A 14,871-nucleotide genomic window follows, 5' to 3' on the forward strand; every position below is an offset into this window, starting at 1 on the left:
TAAGTTCTGCATGCTGCTCTCTCCTGGAAGTTACAACATTGCTATTACCATTTATGGTACTTGCAGTTCAAGAGCCCATTGAAGATCTCTCCCAAGGAGCTGACATGATGCAAGTTGTCCAGTATGATAACAAGTGGCATCTCCACAGCATTAGTCTCACTGTTGCATTGATCAGCAAGGTTGGAAAGATACTGGCGAAGTTCCTGCAATGGAGATGAGAAAGAGGAACTTGGCTTTCAGTTAGAAATCTTTGTACAGATGACCCTGTGAGATTCAGAGGTACAATGACCTCTTGTGAACCACAAACAGCCACACTTTTCTCAGGGGAAGAAACTTTTGGAATATTGTTTATAAAAAAAATAAAGCTCAGTTACGTTTGACAGCATGCTTGGCATCCTAACGACACAATTATCATTAGAACATAAATGTCATTCTCACAGTGATATCAGCTTCTCCAGGGAGGAGCAGGCAGTTGCCAGATCTCTTAGAGAGCCTCCTTGTCCTGATGATTGGGCCAGAAGTGAAATCTTGGGAGAAAGTAGATCCAGAATCTTGAAAAGTGGAGGTACAGGACAGGATGAGGAGGCCAGAAACAGCAAGATGGACAGGTTCACTGGCAGACTTTGTCTGGTAAAGCAGCCAGAACACCAACTTAGTGCCACAAGTTTGCCAGTTTCAACCGCACCCCTGTGGGATGAGATTACATCCTGGGACCCAGAACGGCGCTTACCTGGGGGAGCCATGGAAGGAGGGGCTGGCCGCAGTGGTGGTAGGTCCAGGCAGGGAGGTGGCCAAAGTGGTGGCTGGGTAAGAGGTAGGAGGTGGCAGCCATGGGAAGCAAAGTGACAGATGTCCCCATACTGCTGCTGGTGACATCACCAACCAGCAACAGCTTGCTGAAAGACACTGCTGGCTAGGAGGAGGAGGCCTTGCTAGGGCACAGGAAGATGGGAGATGGGGCAACTGCAGGGAGACAGGCAAGGAGCCCATGCAGCCCAACTGTGACCAGTAGGGGGGGCTTTTAATGGGGCTGAGCTCAGGCAGGCTGGAGGTGGGGAGGTACAGACCAAAAGAAGTTGGAGCCTTGCCCCCTCCTTTAGCTACCTCAAAGGTAGGTAGAGCCAGGGCCAGAATAGACCCAGAAACAAGGGGGCAGGCTGAGAGGTTGCATAAGAGGGAGCCTCTCAGACCAGGCCAGGGAAGAAGGAAGGACTGAGTACATAAGGTGGGAGAGAGAGAGAGAGAGAGAGACAGTGAGCCAGTCCTGGGAAGAGAAATGAACTGAGTGCCAGAACTCCCTCTCCTTCCCATTCTGTGGGGGAGTCCATCTGACCCCAACAAGGGTGGTGGAGAGCAGGAGGACTGGGCAGGTGTGGGAGGAACCACTCACAAGGGGAGAGCTATTCAGGTTAGATGTGGAAGAAACACTGGTCGCTGCTAAAGGTGTCTCTTGCCAGAAGGTTAACGGATGACAATGCACATCCCAAAATATTTCCCTGAGGAGAATTTTCTCATTTGTAAATAACAGAAATGTTTTTGTCTTGTCACCTGCTTGTGCTTACCTTACTGGACTTATGATCCACATTAAACGTTGCAATAGCACCATCGGCCAGCTCTCTGCCCTCTCTAAGCACCATATATTCTGATAGTCGATTGGCCAAATATGTTTTTCCTGTGCCACTTGGACCAGATAAGATGATTCTCCTATGTTCCATCAAGAGCGACACATAGCGCTGCAGTATAGGCCTTGGAATGAGAGACTCAAATACCAGACTGTCCAAACTGTTCTCTGCAATGCCTGCAACAACAATTTTTAAAAAAATTCTAACTCATTTACAAAAAGTTATTACATCGTGCACACAAAGAAAACCAGCAGCGTCTGTTACTTAATAAGAAATCTTTTATAACATCCTTTAGACCTTGCTGCCACCACCCAAACTCCTTAGAGTAGTTCGGCAGTGAGCTTCTATACAAATAAAATATTACTACTCCAATTCTAAGCTAGACAGACCAATATTCTGACATAATGTGGCTCATATACCGTATTTTTCGGACCATAAGACGCACCTGACCATAAGACGCACCTAGTTTTTAGAGGAGGAAAACAGGAAAAAAATATTCTGAACCCTGGGGCTCAGTATTCGGTCCATAAGACGCACACACTTTTCCCCTCACTTTTTTTGGAAGAAAAAGTGCATCTTATGGTCCAAAAAATACGGTATGTGAATGTGCACAATTGCTGGTGTTTAGGTACTTTCTCTGTTTGCTCTGAATATCCTTTGTTCAATATGATGGAAATATCTTCCAGCAGAAAACTTCCATGTGAGAGAATTTATGCAATGTCAGCAAAGGAAAATCTGGCCAACTGAGAAGGCAAAGCCAGCAATCCTTAAAAGCATGTGGATGGAATTTCAGCTGGGAGATCACATAAAGACTGAATTATTTAGCACCTAAGTAAAAAATTATCAAGATCAAACATTTGTATGAACAGCTGTATATTTGGAAGATATAAGTATTTTAGGGCAACTTGATAATATAACAATATCTATGTCACCAGCTGACTCAAAGAATAAGGTCAGCCAAGTTTTTAATTCTAAAAGTTCTAAATCAACAATGAATTGTTACATGGCCATGAAGTCCAGAAAAATGGATAGCAATACTTCTGGGATGAAGCAAACTTACACTCATATAAAAGACTCACAGTTAAATCCTATGCAGAGTTTCACTGGTTTTTTATGTATTTTTATTTCTCTAGAACACTTCCATGCCTCCTCTCCATAGACTTTGCCCAAAGCGGCTTACAGAAATAAAGCATAATAAAAACAGAACACCACAAAAAGTAATGAGCCCCTGTATTAAAACCCCAACCAGAGCATAAACCAGCATAAAACATAGAGCAGCTTAAATTCTCAGGTTAAAAGCAGCCTTGGTGGCAAAAGCCCCATCTTTGAAAGGTTTTATACTGGAGCAACTCTGCATAGGAGTGCATTGTCAATTACTCATGAGAAATCAGGACCACGATCCTCATGCAACTACTTAAAAATAATCTACGCACTTATTTCGAAGAGTGCCTCCAATGCCAATGCCTTTGTTGCTTGGGCAGAGATCTGGCCCTAGCTGCCAACAAAAACAGTGTCATGTGCTGATGTTGGCACGTGTGCTGGGAGTTCCCTATCCTGATATAAATATAAGGCACACACCCCATTCTTGTAGAAACACTCTAGAGCAGAATGAGAAATTCCTTTCAGAGTATTTCATCCTGCAGATGAAAACAGAAACCTAATGCATGCACACAGCCTTCCACAAACTTCTCCTAAATCTACAGTATTAACCTTATCCTTGAACTCCAGCTATGCAGTGTTTGACAGAAGGCAGGCAGCTATACTGGATAACAAGGATAGCTTCAATTTTCTGTACATTCTAGAGTATATGAAGGAAATTCAAATTGCAAGGGCTAAAAAGCCCATTCTCTTTAATACTGTAGAATGCTCTTTATCATCTATCCCTATTACGTGTATAGCTCCAAGCCTACCATAAGTACTATTTCACTGTGAACAGGGACATGATGATGCAAGCCAATGTGCAGTAAAGATTCATAAATGAAAGATGCTGTGCATACATTTACAACTTCAAGGAGAATAATATACATAAATGCTACTGCTTTTCAAATTGCTCATGATAGAGACATACAAACTAAAGAAGTGTGGCATGTAGAGACTGAGAAAACAAAATAAACTCATTAAACACTTACTGTTCCTCTGAGGTTTCTCCAGCATTGAGGCTTGGCAAGGCCTGTAATTACAGAGAACTATAACAAATGGATCACCTGTGATTTACCTTTGATAGTGACTGAGATGGTATTGTTTTCGCCAACCAAGTACCCACACGGCAGCAGTTCAGGTGTCTCTGCGCTATTCGTGCGTACGATTTCGCCGATGCTGTAGCCCACGACGCTGTCTGAATTTAACCCTAGTTGACTCACAGGATCTACATGAATTATGTATTCCTATGAAATGGGAGGGGAAAAGAAGGAAATAAAGAAACCTTCCCATCATGTTTCTTGGTCTTAAGAGTTCACAACGAAATAGCTTCCCCCCCTCCATTTCCAAAGGGAATTAATCCACAGAATGAAAAGGCAAATCCATTTGTCAAATCAGACATTTAGACTCTTCTGACTGAACACTGGCTTAAATGTACAGAATTAGCCAAAAAAACAACCAGCAATTCAGAGGCAACTTCTGGGAATTCAGTCCTGTCATGACTAGTTGCATGGAATACTAAAGATAAAGGCAGTAAGCTATGCCATCTTATTGTGCATCAACATTTCGTAATGAAATCTCAAGAGAACTCTAACAAAATGATGAACTTCTGTAGTCATTACATGTGAGAGGCACTATACCTCTGAGTACCAGATGGGAGGTACAAATAACGGGATGATCATTATCCATGCCTTGGTTATGAGCTCCTAGAAGCATCTGATGGGCTACTCTTAGAGACAAAATGTTAGAAGACGCTTTGATCTAATCTAGCAAAGCAGTTTATCACAAGGGAAATATGCAAGTTGCCACTTCACACTTTACAACAAAAGCAAGGGTCTTAGGATGCTCAACTGGAATTTCATTGAACATATCAGGTGAGACTGAATGTTTTATGGTCAAGATGCCAGTAATACAGTTCCCATGTAATGATAAACCATGGTTTGTTGTGACTGTAATAAAACTTGGACATCCTCAGGCCTTCAAGTTCTCTCCCCATTTTTCCCCATCACATGCAGCTCAGTAATCCATCATTTCCGCTTTTGTAGGAAATCATAGGTTGCTGATAGTCCTCAACTACAAACCATAGCTTTTATCTCCAAGATTCCAAACCATGTTTAAACGGTACCATGGAATCCTGGTATGATGGAAAGAGAAGAAACTATTATTTTAAAACAGATGTAATTTTAAACTTTGGTTTGCTGCCAAAAAACCCCTGGTTATTAATTTCTGAACTGCATGTGAGATTTCCAAGGCTGGCTGCAGTAACAGCAAATTCTGGTTTACATGTGAACTGTTGCAATAAATGAAATGTATGAAATGACACTCAGACCTTATGGATCAGGATTTTCTAGCTTCCTCCTACTGCAGCAGCCCACTGAGCCCTCTGAAGTTTTGTTCCTGGAGTCAGCGTACCCCTCTGCAGCAGCACAGGGGGCAAAGCGGGGCTTTGCAGGGTAGGGCAGAACTGACAGAAATTGATGCCCTCTCTACCAAAAAGTTTGGACCAGTGAGGCTAGACACTCAGAGGTATTTTTAAATGCTTGTTAGTGCAACAATAAAGAATCTGTTTTCTTTGTTTTTAGCCTGAATCAAATAAGTTAGTTTATAGGAAGCACTGAAGCAACACCATTAGAAATAACATCAAACATTTCACCACTTACTTTGAACAGCCTTCGAACAACACCATCTAGCACATCCCATTTGGTCTTTCCACTGACTCCAATACAGCCAATGAGGAAGAGACGAGGCCTAGAATCCTAAATACATAACAATGTATTAAAAGACAATGGACCTAGGAAATCTTTACTGTTCCAAAGTGAAAAGTTATCCATATCTGAAACATTTCGGCATGCACTACAAGCTCTGAGACTCCAACCTCCCAAACCTGTATGGATTGGGCATTTTCAACATAGATGTAAATGGGGAAATAAGGGGAGATCTACTCACACACAGAGATTCATTAGCGCATCATTTCCTCACTACAGTTTAGATCACACTCCCGGCCTCTAATGCAACCTACTAGCTTAAAATTACACAACAGGCATGGATAAACAGCCACATTTCCTTATTTGTTGTAATTATTCCTCATACAGTGGGTGCTAAAGCTAGAAAAATGTTGATAGCACTGCACAGAATCAGACAACAGCATCACAACAACAATTAACTGAAAAACAACAGTGTAAGCCAATAACATAAAACAGTCCAAATACAATAAACTCTTATCAATTCTTCTAAGGACTTCTGAAACAGGAAGGTTTTGCATTGCCACCTGTAAATTAAATGTGAGGAGTAAGGTGAATCTCTCTGATCAATGCAGCTGCCTCAGCAATAAAGACCCTGAGCTGCCCAACTAGAGTGCTGAGAAAGGACTCAGAACAATAGCGTTGTTGCTTGTCTCAAGTGCAGAATGGCCCGTTGAGTGAAAAATGTTCCCCAACCCCCACAGTATGCAGGACAAGGCTATGCAATATTTATAGGTTAAAACTAGTATCTTGAATTGGGTCTGGAAATACACCAGCAGCCAACACAGTTAGCAAAGAATCGGCCGAACGTTTCTGCCTCCTAGTTGTACTAAAATCTTTGTGGCTTGATTCCAAGCAATTTAATTCTATATATAATAGAAAATGCTTGATGTGACACAACAAACTTTCTGAAAAGCTGGCAAGCGAGTTTTGTTGAGAGATGGGTGCTTCTTTCATTGCCTGATCCAGATCTTGGACTGCTTCCCACTAATATTATTTACTTTAAAAGTTAATTTAAAACCAGCGAATGAGAGAAAGGCCATAGGGCATTTTTCAGATTGTACAAGACTGATTTTGACAATCTCTTTGTTCAAGGCCAAGTCTGCTGGTTTCAGTTTCCCATTTATTCATTCCAAGTTACTGGGTGCATTAGCAGGTCTGGACTTCATAGAACTCCATGGCTGTGGCATTGTGTCTAGACTAGATTTCCCATTAGTTAGTTTTATTATTACGGTCTTAAGACCAACATACAATATAAACATAGATTTCCCATTGTAATTCCTCCATCAAGAGCAGCAATGAAAAAAGTAGTAAGGGGGAAAGTTCTAGGAAGCATCAGGCAAAAATGGCTCTTTTAAGAACGGAAACTCTTCAGATGAAGTGGTCTTTCCACTCAAAGTCTTTGAGAGTTAACAGAATCATTTCAGTACTACATAATTTCATTTTCTTTAACTTCAACATGTTGCAGATAGGCAGGAACAGAAACTTTTAGAAGACACTTAAACAGCTGGCAGCAGAAGCAGGGCTGGGAATAGGCAAGGTTACATTGGTTTGTCTTGAAACTAACACAGATATCTGCAGAAGTTTCCTAATCAGTAGTCAGAGATATTCCGAATTCCTTATCATTCCTTTTCGACACTGAGAATTATGAATTGTAAAATAGACGGCCCTTGTGTGATGAACACAAGGGTGAGAGGGTAGGCAGATAAGGAATACTATAGCAGACCAGCAGCTAAACCATGTTGCGTCAATCATTAAAGTAGTCCTTACATATTTATCTCTAAACTCTCATTTTGTTCTATTACAACTTTATCTATAAGAAATTGAATCTTTTATTAATTGTTTTCTGGAGATAATCAAGATATAGTTTTTACTGCGGTTTACTTAATTGTCTTAATTTACTTGATCAACTTCTTCTCCACACACAAACAAAAATTCCCTGCATTGAGAAAAACTAGACTAGAATCCTTCTCCGTCACATACTAGTTGTCTATGTGAATGGATTCTTTTTGTAGGGAGAAGCAGTTGCTTGGGTAAGCCCCACCTGCAAACTGAAACACTATAGTCTGGACAGATTTACTCTTGCAGTGAGAATTACGCCTCAGTTGGCCGATATTGGGGCCAGCAGGAGAGGTTTAGAAACCAGGAGTATTCCCAGTATACATGCAGTAGACTCATACCTCCTTGCTCCTCCTGGTAACACAAAAGGCTTCTTTGCACAAAGTATCTGTCACATTTTGCCCATCACAGTTTTATTTTTCTTCTAAGAAGCTCAGGAGTGCTTACAGCTTTCCCCTCCTCCTTTTTGTCTCACGATAGCCCTTTCTAGGTAGGTTAGACTGAGACAGAATGACTGCTCAAGGTGACTCAATGAGCTTCATGATAGACTGGGGATTAGAACCAGGATTTCTTCCATTCTAGTGCAACACCTTACCCACTGCACCACGCCAATTCTCAAAGTAGTTTCACCATAAAACATTGCATGTCTTGCAGCATGCAAACAAAGCTCCAGCCCATATATCTAGCAATGCTGGAAACACAGGTTGAAAAAGCATCCCACACCCAACTTACCTCTTTCCATTTCACTTCATCCTGAAAGCTGATGACTATTTTAACACGCCTGCCCCCTTCTTTCCGAGAAGAACCATCACCGGGGTCATCTAGCAGCATGTCTGAACAGAAAACATGAACTATCTGCTTACAGTGCAGAGGGCTTTTTGGGCCTTTGTGAATATACACTCTGGCATATATTGGCTTGTTTTGCACAATGCAGTCTTCGGTTCTTAGACTTAATATGGAATAAGTAAAACCCTGCCACCTGGCTACTGAAAATCTGTCTCAACACCCACTTTGATTTCTGAGGCTACTTTTGCAATCATGTGGTCTAGAGACTTCCTTGATGAGATTCTCAGGATGCTTAATCTTATATGCCCTTACAGAATAGCAAATGTCAAGATACCCCAAAGAAGTCTGCAGGGGCCATGGTAAAAATATATATATGATATGTTCTTTTTTAAAATATCTAGAAAACGGGCAGATTTTAATGACTGTAAAAACAATTCTGTGCAGCTGAAGTCACATATAGAAAGCTATACTCTTAAAACACAAGAGAGCTGCTGCTTCTGATATTGTAATGGAAGGATTTATTCCAGTGCTTTTAACTTTTTTTACAGCTACAGGATGCAACTTGCCCATTGCCCATCACATCTACTCACCAAGACTAGCTGACTCTGTGAGGTTTAGGCTGTGCTGTGAAAGGCCCATAGACTGCCGTGGAGAGGATGAAATAGAAACCTGAGACTGGGCCCTGCTGCAGCTGCCTTGGTTTTCAGATTTCAGGCGGTCATTTTCTGCTTTCAGTTTCTCAATCTCGCTCTGGATTAGAAAAGACAGACTGCCAGTGAAGGAAATGGAAAGCACACACACTTTCTGCCATTTTTAGACATAGATACAGCCTAGCAATTCTCTATCAAACAAAAAGTAGCAAACTTAGGTGCATAAAAGCATGCCATCAGTGGTAAACTGATGGCTCATATAGCAGACTGGACCGTTGATGTGTAGGCAGAGAGGAAATGACCAAGGCAGATAATGAAAGAAAGGTAGATTCAAGTAGCTCCCTTTGCCAGATACCCCCAAAATCTTGTTGGTCTCTAAGGTGCCCTGACATGCATAGCCCAATTTCACCAGATCTTGGAAGCTAAGCAGGGTCAGCCCTGATCATTAATTGGATGGAACACCTCCAAGGAATACTAGAGTTGCTATGCAGAAGCATGCAATGGCAAACCACATCTGAATGTCTCTTGCCTTGAAAACCCTACCAGGGATCACCATAAGTCAGCTGTGACTTGAAGGCAAAAACAAAAAAGAGCACTGGAGTTGAATCCAGCTGTTCTACTGCACACCAACATGGCTACCCTCTGAAACTAAGGAAAGGTAGAAGGCAGAAAGCTGGAGGGGAGAAAAGATGGTGGAGAAGGTAAGAAAAGCTATCTGAAGGGAAGCCAAGGAGAAGGGGAAGAGTTAAACATAGGGCTGGCCTTCAGAGTAAGGCCAGCAGATCTGAGTACTGTGTAACTGATTGACAGACAAGCATCCCTTGCATATCCAACTTGTCCTGAAACAGGAGTTCAATGTGCCCTCTCGTGAAAGGGTCTCTCACTCTATTTTGCTTCATTTTTGATATTTTTGCTACTTTAAAATTTTTTGAGTACTTTATTAATTTTAATATATTTTGGATGCTGTTCTGAACATCCATGATGGATGAAAATCTGGATTTTCAACCCCACTCGTTTGATTGATTTATTTAAGTTTCTAAGTCAGATTTTCTTTGTACGTTTCTATGAACCAAAAAGGCCAAAGAAAGGAATGGATGTGCTAGAATCTGACCAATGTTATAGAGGCTCTTTGCCACATCCTCCAAATTCACATTTTGTTGACAAGCAGTGGCAACTTTTAACATCTGTGATTTAAGGGCCTTGCCTTGGTGTAAGGATATAGTCTCAGGTAAATACATTGACAGACTTATCAGATCTTGGAAGCTAAGCAGTTTAGACTCTGGCAAGTACTTGAATGGGATGATCTCCTTGAAGTACCAGAGGCGAGAGCCGGGAGCAGGCTTTACTCAGCCACCTCTCTGAATATCCTCCAGCCCCCCCAGGAAGGGTCAGTCACCAAAGGTCGCCATGACTTCCAAGTGCACACAGTCAGTCACCAGAGTTTGCCACGACTTCCAGGTGCGCACACACACACACACACACACACACACACACACAAATACCCCCCCAAGACAAGAGCTCTAATTTTAGGTTGTGGGTCTGGATTTTGGTGTGCAGTTCTTTCCCACTGCAGATCACTACAGAACACAGCAAAGAACACTGAAGTTCTTTCCTACCTGCATCCTATTCATGGCCTCCCGAAGTTGGTCGAGTTGGTGGGCGGAGCTTAGGGCCTCCAGACGGATATCAGTCAGCTTCATCTCTTTGTCTCTTAGCTCATTTCGCAACTGCATGACTGTTTCTGCTTCACTATCAGTACATTCTGAAATCCTGAGGGGATTTTAAAAAAATACTGAGCCAATTAACTCAAGAACATGAATTCTTAATATGTTAGCACAAATGGAAAGCTTTAATGTTTTGGTTTCTCTGAGGTTTTGCCTAACTCCAGTCGTGAGATCAATGGAATACAGTCATCAGAATTTGTTTCAGCCTGCCCAAAGGAGGTAGGGAAGAGTACCTTGGCAGTTAATACAATCAGGACACAAAACTACCATTTTGGCTGTGAACTATACTTAGCTTCAGTAGTTAAACTGCTGTGAGGAATAGTCATTCTGTGAGAAATCTATACAGCCAGGAAATCCCAAGTAAATTAAGGAGGTATAGACAGTAGCAGCAGCCACTCGAAGATTGATGGACTTAAAAAAAAAGATTTAGCATTCAGCAGGTGTAATGCACAGCTGGGCCTCCCTCTATGATTCCAGAGAGCTTTGGAACTCTACACCTTTTCAGACATGAAACATTCCTGTTCATTCTAAATTGCTCAGGCTTTATTTAAAAGCTTTTATTCTTCTGGCACCAGCTTTCTGTTACCCCTTTTTTTTCATTGAGAACTGGGTTCAGTTACTTTCTGACACATAAAAAACAAACAGTAATATAGCCAGCCATTTTCTGGAATTTGTTCATATTTAGTGCTTCCTGTGAATGTCATTCCTTTATTAATGAATGTGCTCTTTATTAGTATCCAAAACCAATTATTTAGCGGTAAAAAATTACAAACCAAAGACAGATTTCAGGTTAAAAATCTACTGGCATGAAGTGGAAGAAGACTTCTAAAAATATTATCTTTCTTTTAGTAGAGCAGAAATTCTTCATCAAGCCTCTGCAACAATTCCAATTGCTATAATACTAGTAACTTCACATAAAGACTGGTAAATCTGTACTAGATAATAATTTCAGGCCATTTTCCCATGGGTGATTTGCCCTGGGTTCAATTATTGGGAAGGGGCTTTCCTCTCTGCTTCCCCATAGCACTGTGCTGCTTCTGTCACCACCCGGATTTCCCTCGACTCTTCTGCAATCTTTCCCAAACCTGCTTTACGCCTGCAACAAAACTGAGCTGGCTGCCGTGTATATGGAAGAGTCGGGATTTTCCTAGTCCTGCCCACAAGCCGCCATTTTCCCTGCGCCAGTCCCCGCAGCAGCCTTCCCCCTTCTCGCAAGCCACACTGCTTCTGAGGTTCCTTTTGAAAATTGGCAATTGGCATATTGATGTAATGATAATTTCATTACTTGTTTTTTAAAAAAACCTTCCCCCCCATAGGAAAAGGGAGAATGTGGAGAAAGCTGCTATCTAGAAGCCCTGTTGCCACTGTGCTGCATTGGTAGTTGCAGCAATGCTTTGTTGTTTATAGGAAAGCACTGCCATATGGAAAAGGTCTCTGTTAAGTGTCACAGTTCTCAAATGACCCTCTGCCAGGCTGGCACAAATGTTCACAGCCCTGTGGGGTGCTTGTTCACATAAGTCATAGTATGCTAACTATTTGATACTAAAGTGAGGTACCTGAAGACCACTGCAAAGGGACCACGACAGAAGAAATATGGGGAAACCTCCCACGGGAAAGCCCTGTCACCACTGTATTGGTAGCCACAGCAGCAGCAGGGAAACCACACACGGCTGTTCCTATGTGGAAACCACCATGGAAACACACAGTGGAGAGAGAGCAATGCAGAAGTGAAGGGAAAAAGCCTGTAAAGAAATTCTGCTCAATCCTTAATCCTCATCTCTCCGACAGCACCAAACAAAATGGGTTCCAGTTCTGAAACAAATTTTATATATGCAAGCTGAACTCACAGGGAATTGGAATGAGAGGTTCTCAGTAATGGTGTGGAGACAACTGTGCCGTTGTGAGGCAGTTTTGGTGACGAAGGCAGGGAACAATCTGTCATCTCCTCAATATCTGAATGAGAAGATGCTGACTTGGGAGACTTCTTTTTACCAAAAGCTTGCTTGAAGGAGCTACGCAACTGAAAGTACATGAAAACAGAAAGAGTTATGAATAAAACGAGTAACCCTTTATGGCAAGATATAAAATATCAGCAGGGAATACTTGACATGCACCATTTTTATAATTTGTTACTTAATTTCTTCTTTTTTTACAGTACAGATTAATAACTGAAGTACAGATTTTCTTCTCTAGAAGTCTTTGCATCCTATTAGGAAAGGAAAGAGTTTGAAGTGCTTTAAAAGTGCTGGCTGTTGAGAAGTATTTTTTGAAGTGCATCTTTTCATTATAAGACACAGCAAATGCTTTTCAGATCAAAGACCATTTTATGAAAGGGTTACCACAGGTTGCAGTTAGGAAGTGACATGGCGCAGACAAGGTTATTGATGCCGACAGAGTTAATCATGTAAATGGACGAGTTAGCTTTGTATTTTAGAATTTAAAATACATCTTTCTTACCTCATTGACCTGCCAGAGGAAGTGCAAGCAAAAAAAGGGAAGGGGGAAGGAAAAAAGACAAGTTTTAACAGATAAAGCCAATGACAGGGAAAGTGCTGGATTTCTCAGGTGAACATGCCCCCCCCCAAAAAAAAGGGGGGGCAGAGACCAAATAATTTTCTGGAGTAATTTTTTTTTTAAAGCATATCATCTTATGACTTAAATTGGATCTGAACATTTTACTGAACCTAAGGGATGAGGTGCATATTGCAGTCTAAATTTGCATTGTACTTTACACATTATCCAAATTTGCCTTTTGTCTGCCAAACACTGAATGCCACAGAATGGCGCTGAGTCACCATCTCTCCCCTTGCACAGGGGGAACAAGAACATGCCCCAGACTAATGCACTTGTTTTGCTCTCTCTTTACAACCGTTAAGAAATTATTTCTGACTTGACAACCTCCCCAAACCTAGCATCTTGAAATTGCTGAATCCAATCATCCAGGTCTAGGGGAGGTCCTACACTGCAGTGATAGGATCTTCCTGATTCATTTCTATGCATGGTGATGTGAGTTGCGAGCCTCTACCACAATATCAGCATTGTCTGGGGCCAACACACCATCCAGTCTCTCCTCTTGGGGCCTCAACTGGCCTCACATTAGAGAGGAGAAGGGGTTAACCATACCCTTAAGCCTTCCTCCTCTCTTTCAACTGCTCTCCCCTGTAGTCAGTTAGCTGGCAAGAAGGCTAACATGTCCTCGCAGGCCTGAATCCCTGGCCGTTATGAGGAAAACTTCTTGGGGTATGCCTGCCTCTTCCTCCTCCTGCCTCCTAGAGGGTTGCCCCACCCTCCTGGGCTGATTGGCAGGAGCTATTTTTGATCAGGCTTGACTGGGCCAGGCCAGCTTCCAGCACTGCCCTTCACCTCCCTTACATGGCTGCCCTGCCTTTTCCCATGCAGCTGGTCCCAGTATATTAAGGCTTAGGGCCTTTCCCACATGGTGGCTGTTACTCCCTCGCCCAACTCCTTGGGCAGGCTGTGCTTCAATGGGTCCACCACCTAGATTGCCCTGCTGTTTTGACCTGCAGGGTTGGTGCTGAATTCTGCTGTATGCAGGCTGTTGCCATGTCGGCTGCTCCAGCTGGCTCTCTCCCCTTCACCTCTGATAAGTACCGGGGTTCTGGGGCTATCACCGGAGAGGACTGTTTGGCTTTATGCTGCCTAGCATTTTCTTTAGGATAAAGTCATCTTGGGTAGGAAGCAGTGTTCACTTATCTGGATACAAAACACGCAATCCTAGGGCTTGAAGGAACTACAGGAACTAAGGTTTTCACTTTATACTACAAAGAAGGGCACCAGCACTAAAAGTGGTCTTACAAAATGGAGTTTTATATTGGTACCTTTCCTCCAGCACATGGGACCTTGCAAACAATAAAGGGTGAAGCAACAAAGGAATGGGAAGTGAAAGATTATTATTTAGAAGCCTTCTGGGTGTCATATCCAGTACAGACTAAACTCAAAGAGTGATATACTTATTTCACAATTTCCATGATGATAACCAAGAAAGAGTCCAGGATATAATGAATGTAATTAACACAGCTGCTAGAAAGTTAAACCCAGTTGCTCTCAATAAACCAAGGTAGATGTTAAACATTCTCTTTATGAGCTGTACAGCACATTTCTCTCCACCGCATTTACTGCCTGCAATTTGGTAAATTTTATCAATATTTGTGTATAAGGTAAAATCCACACATTCTTTTTCTCTATACAAAAAACCAGTGTAAAACTAATACATAAATTAGTTCTCCTAGTACAAATACTATACTGTAATTTAAATTTCCACTTTTAGGGCCAAACTACACTTTATATAGAAGATCTGTAATTGGATCGTCAATACACTGTGCACTTGTTCACTTAAGTACAGCTACAGGTA

General features: G+C 41.9%; 1 protein-coding gene across 1 annotated transcript in view; it reads right to left on the reverse strand.

Annotated features, from left to right (window-relative positions):
- NAV2 (neuron navigator 2) overlaps positions 1-14,871 on the reverse strand; it is a gene marked incomplete at its 5' end in the record, with an annotated part of 115,417 nt that overhangs the window by 16,633 nt on the left and 83,913 nt on the right. The window contains 9 exons of the mRNA XM_015420939.1: positions 49-203; positions 1,563-1,798; positions 3,838-4,006; positions 5,420-5,515; positions 8,072-8,172; positions 8,716-8,875; positions 10,392-10,545; positions 12,347-12,519; positions 12,957-12,965. Of these exons, the coding sequence (XP_015276425.1) occupies positions 49-203; positions 1,563-1,798; positions 3,838-4,006; positions 5,420-5,515; positions 8,072-8,172; positions 8,716-8,875; positions 10,392-10,545; positions 12,347-12,519; positions 12,957-12,965 (1,253 nt within the window). The remainder of the gene's footprint in view (positions 1-48; positions 204-1,562; positions 1,799-3,837; positions 4,007-5,419; positions 5,516-8,071; positions 8,173-8,715; positions 8,876-10,391; positions 10,546-12,346; positions 12,520-12,956; positions 12,966-14,871) is intronic.

The sequence above is a fragment of the Gekko japonicus genome, unplaced genomic scaffold (assembly GCF_001447785.1).
Source record: "Gekko japonicus isolate JY-2015 unplaced genomic scaffold, Gekko_japonicus_V1.1 scaffold2876, whole genome shotgun sequence".
Lineage (NCBI taxonomy): Eukaryota > Metazoa > Chordata > Lepidosauria > Squamata > Gekkonidae > Gekko > Gekko japonicus.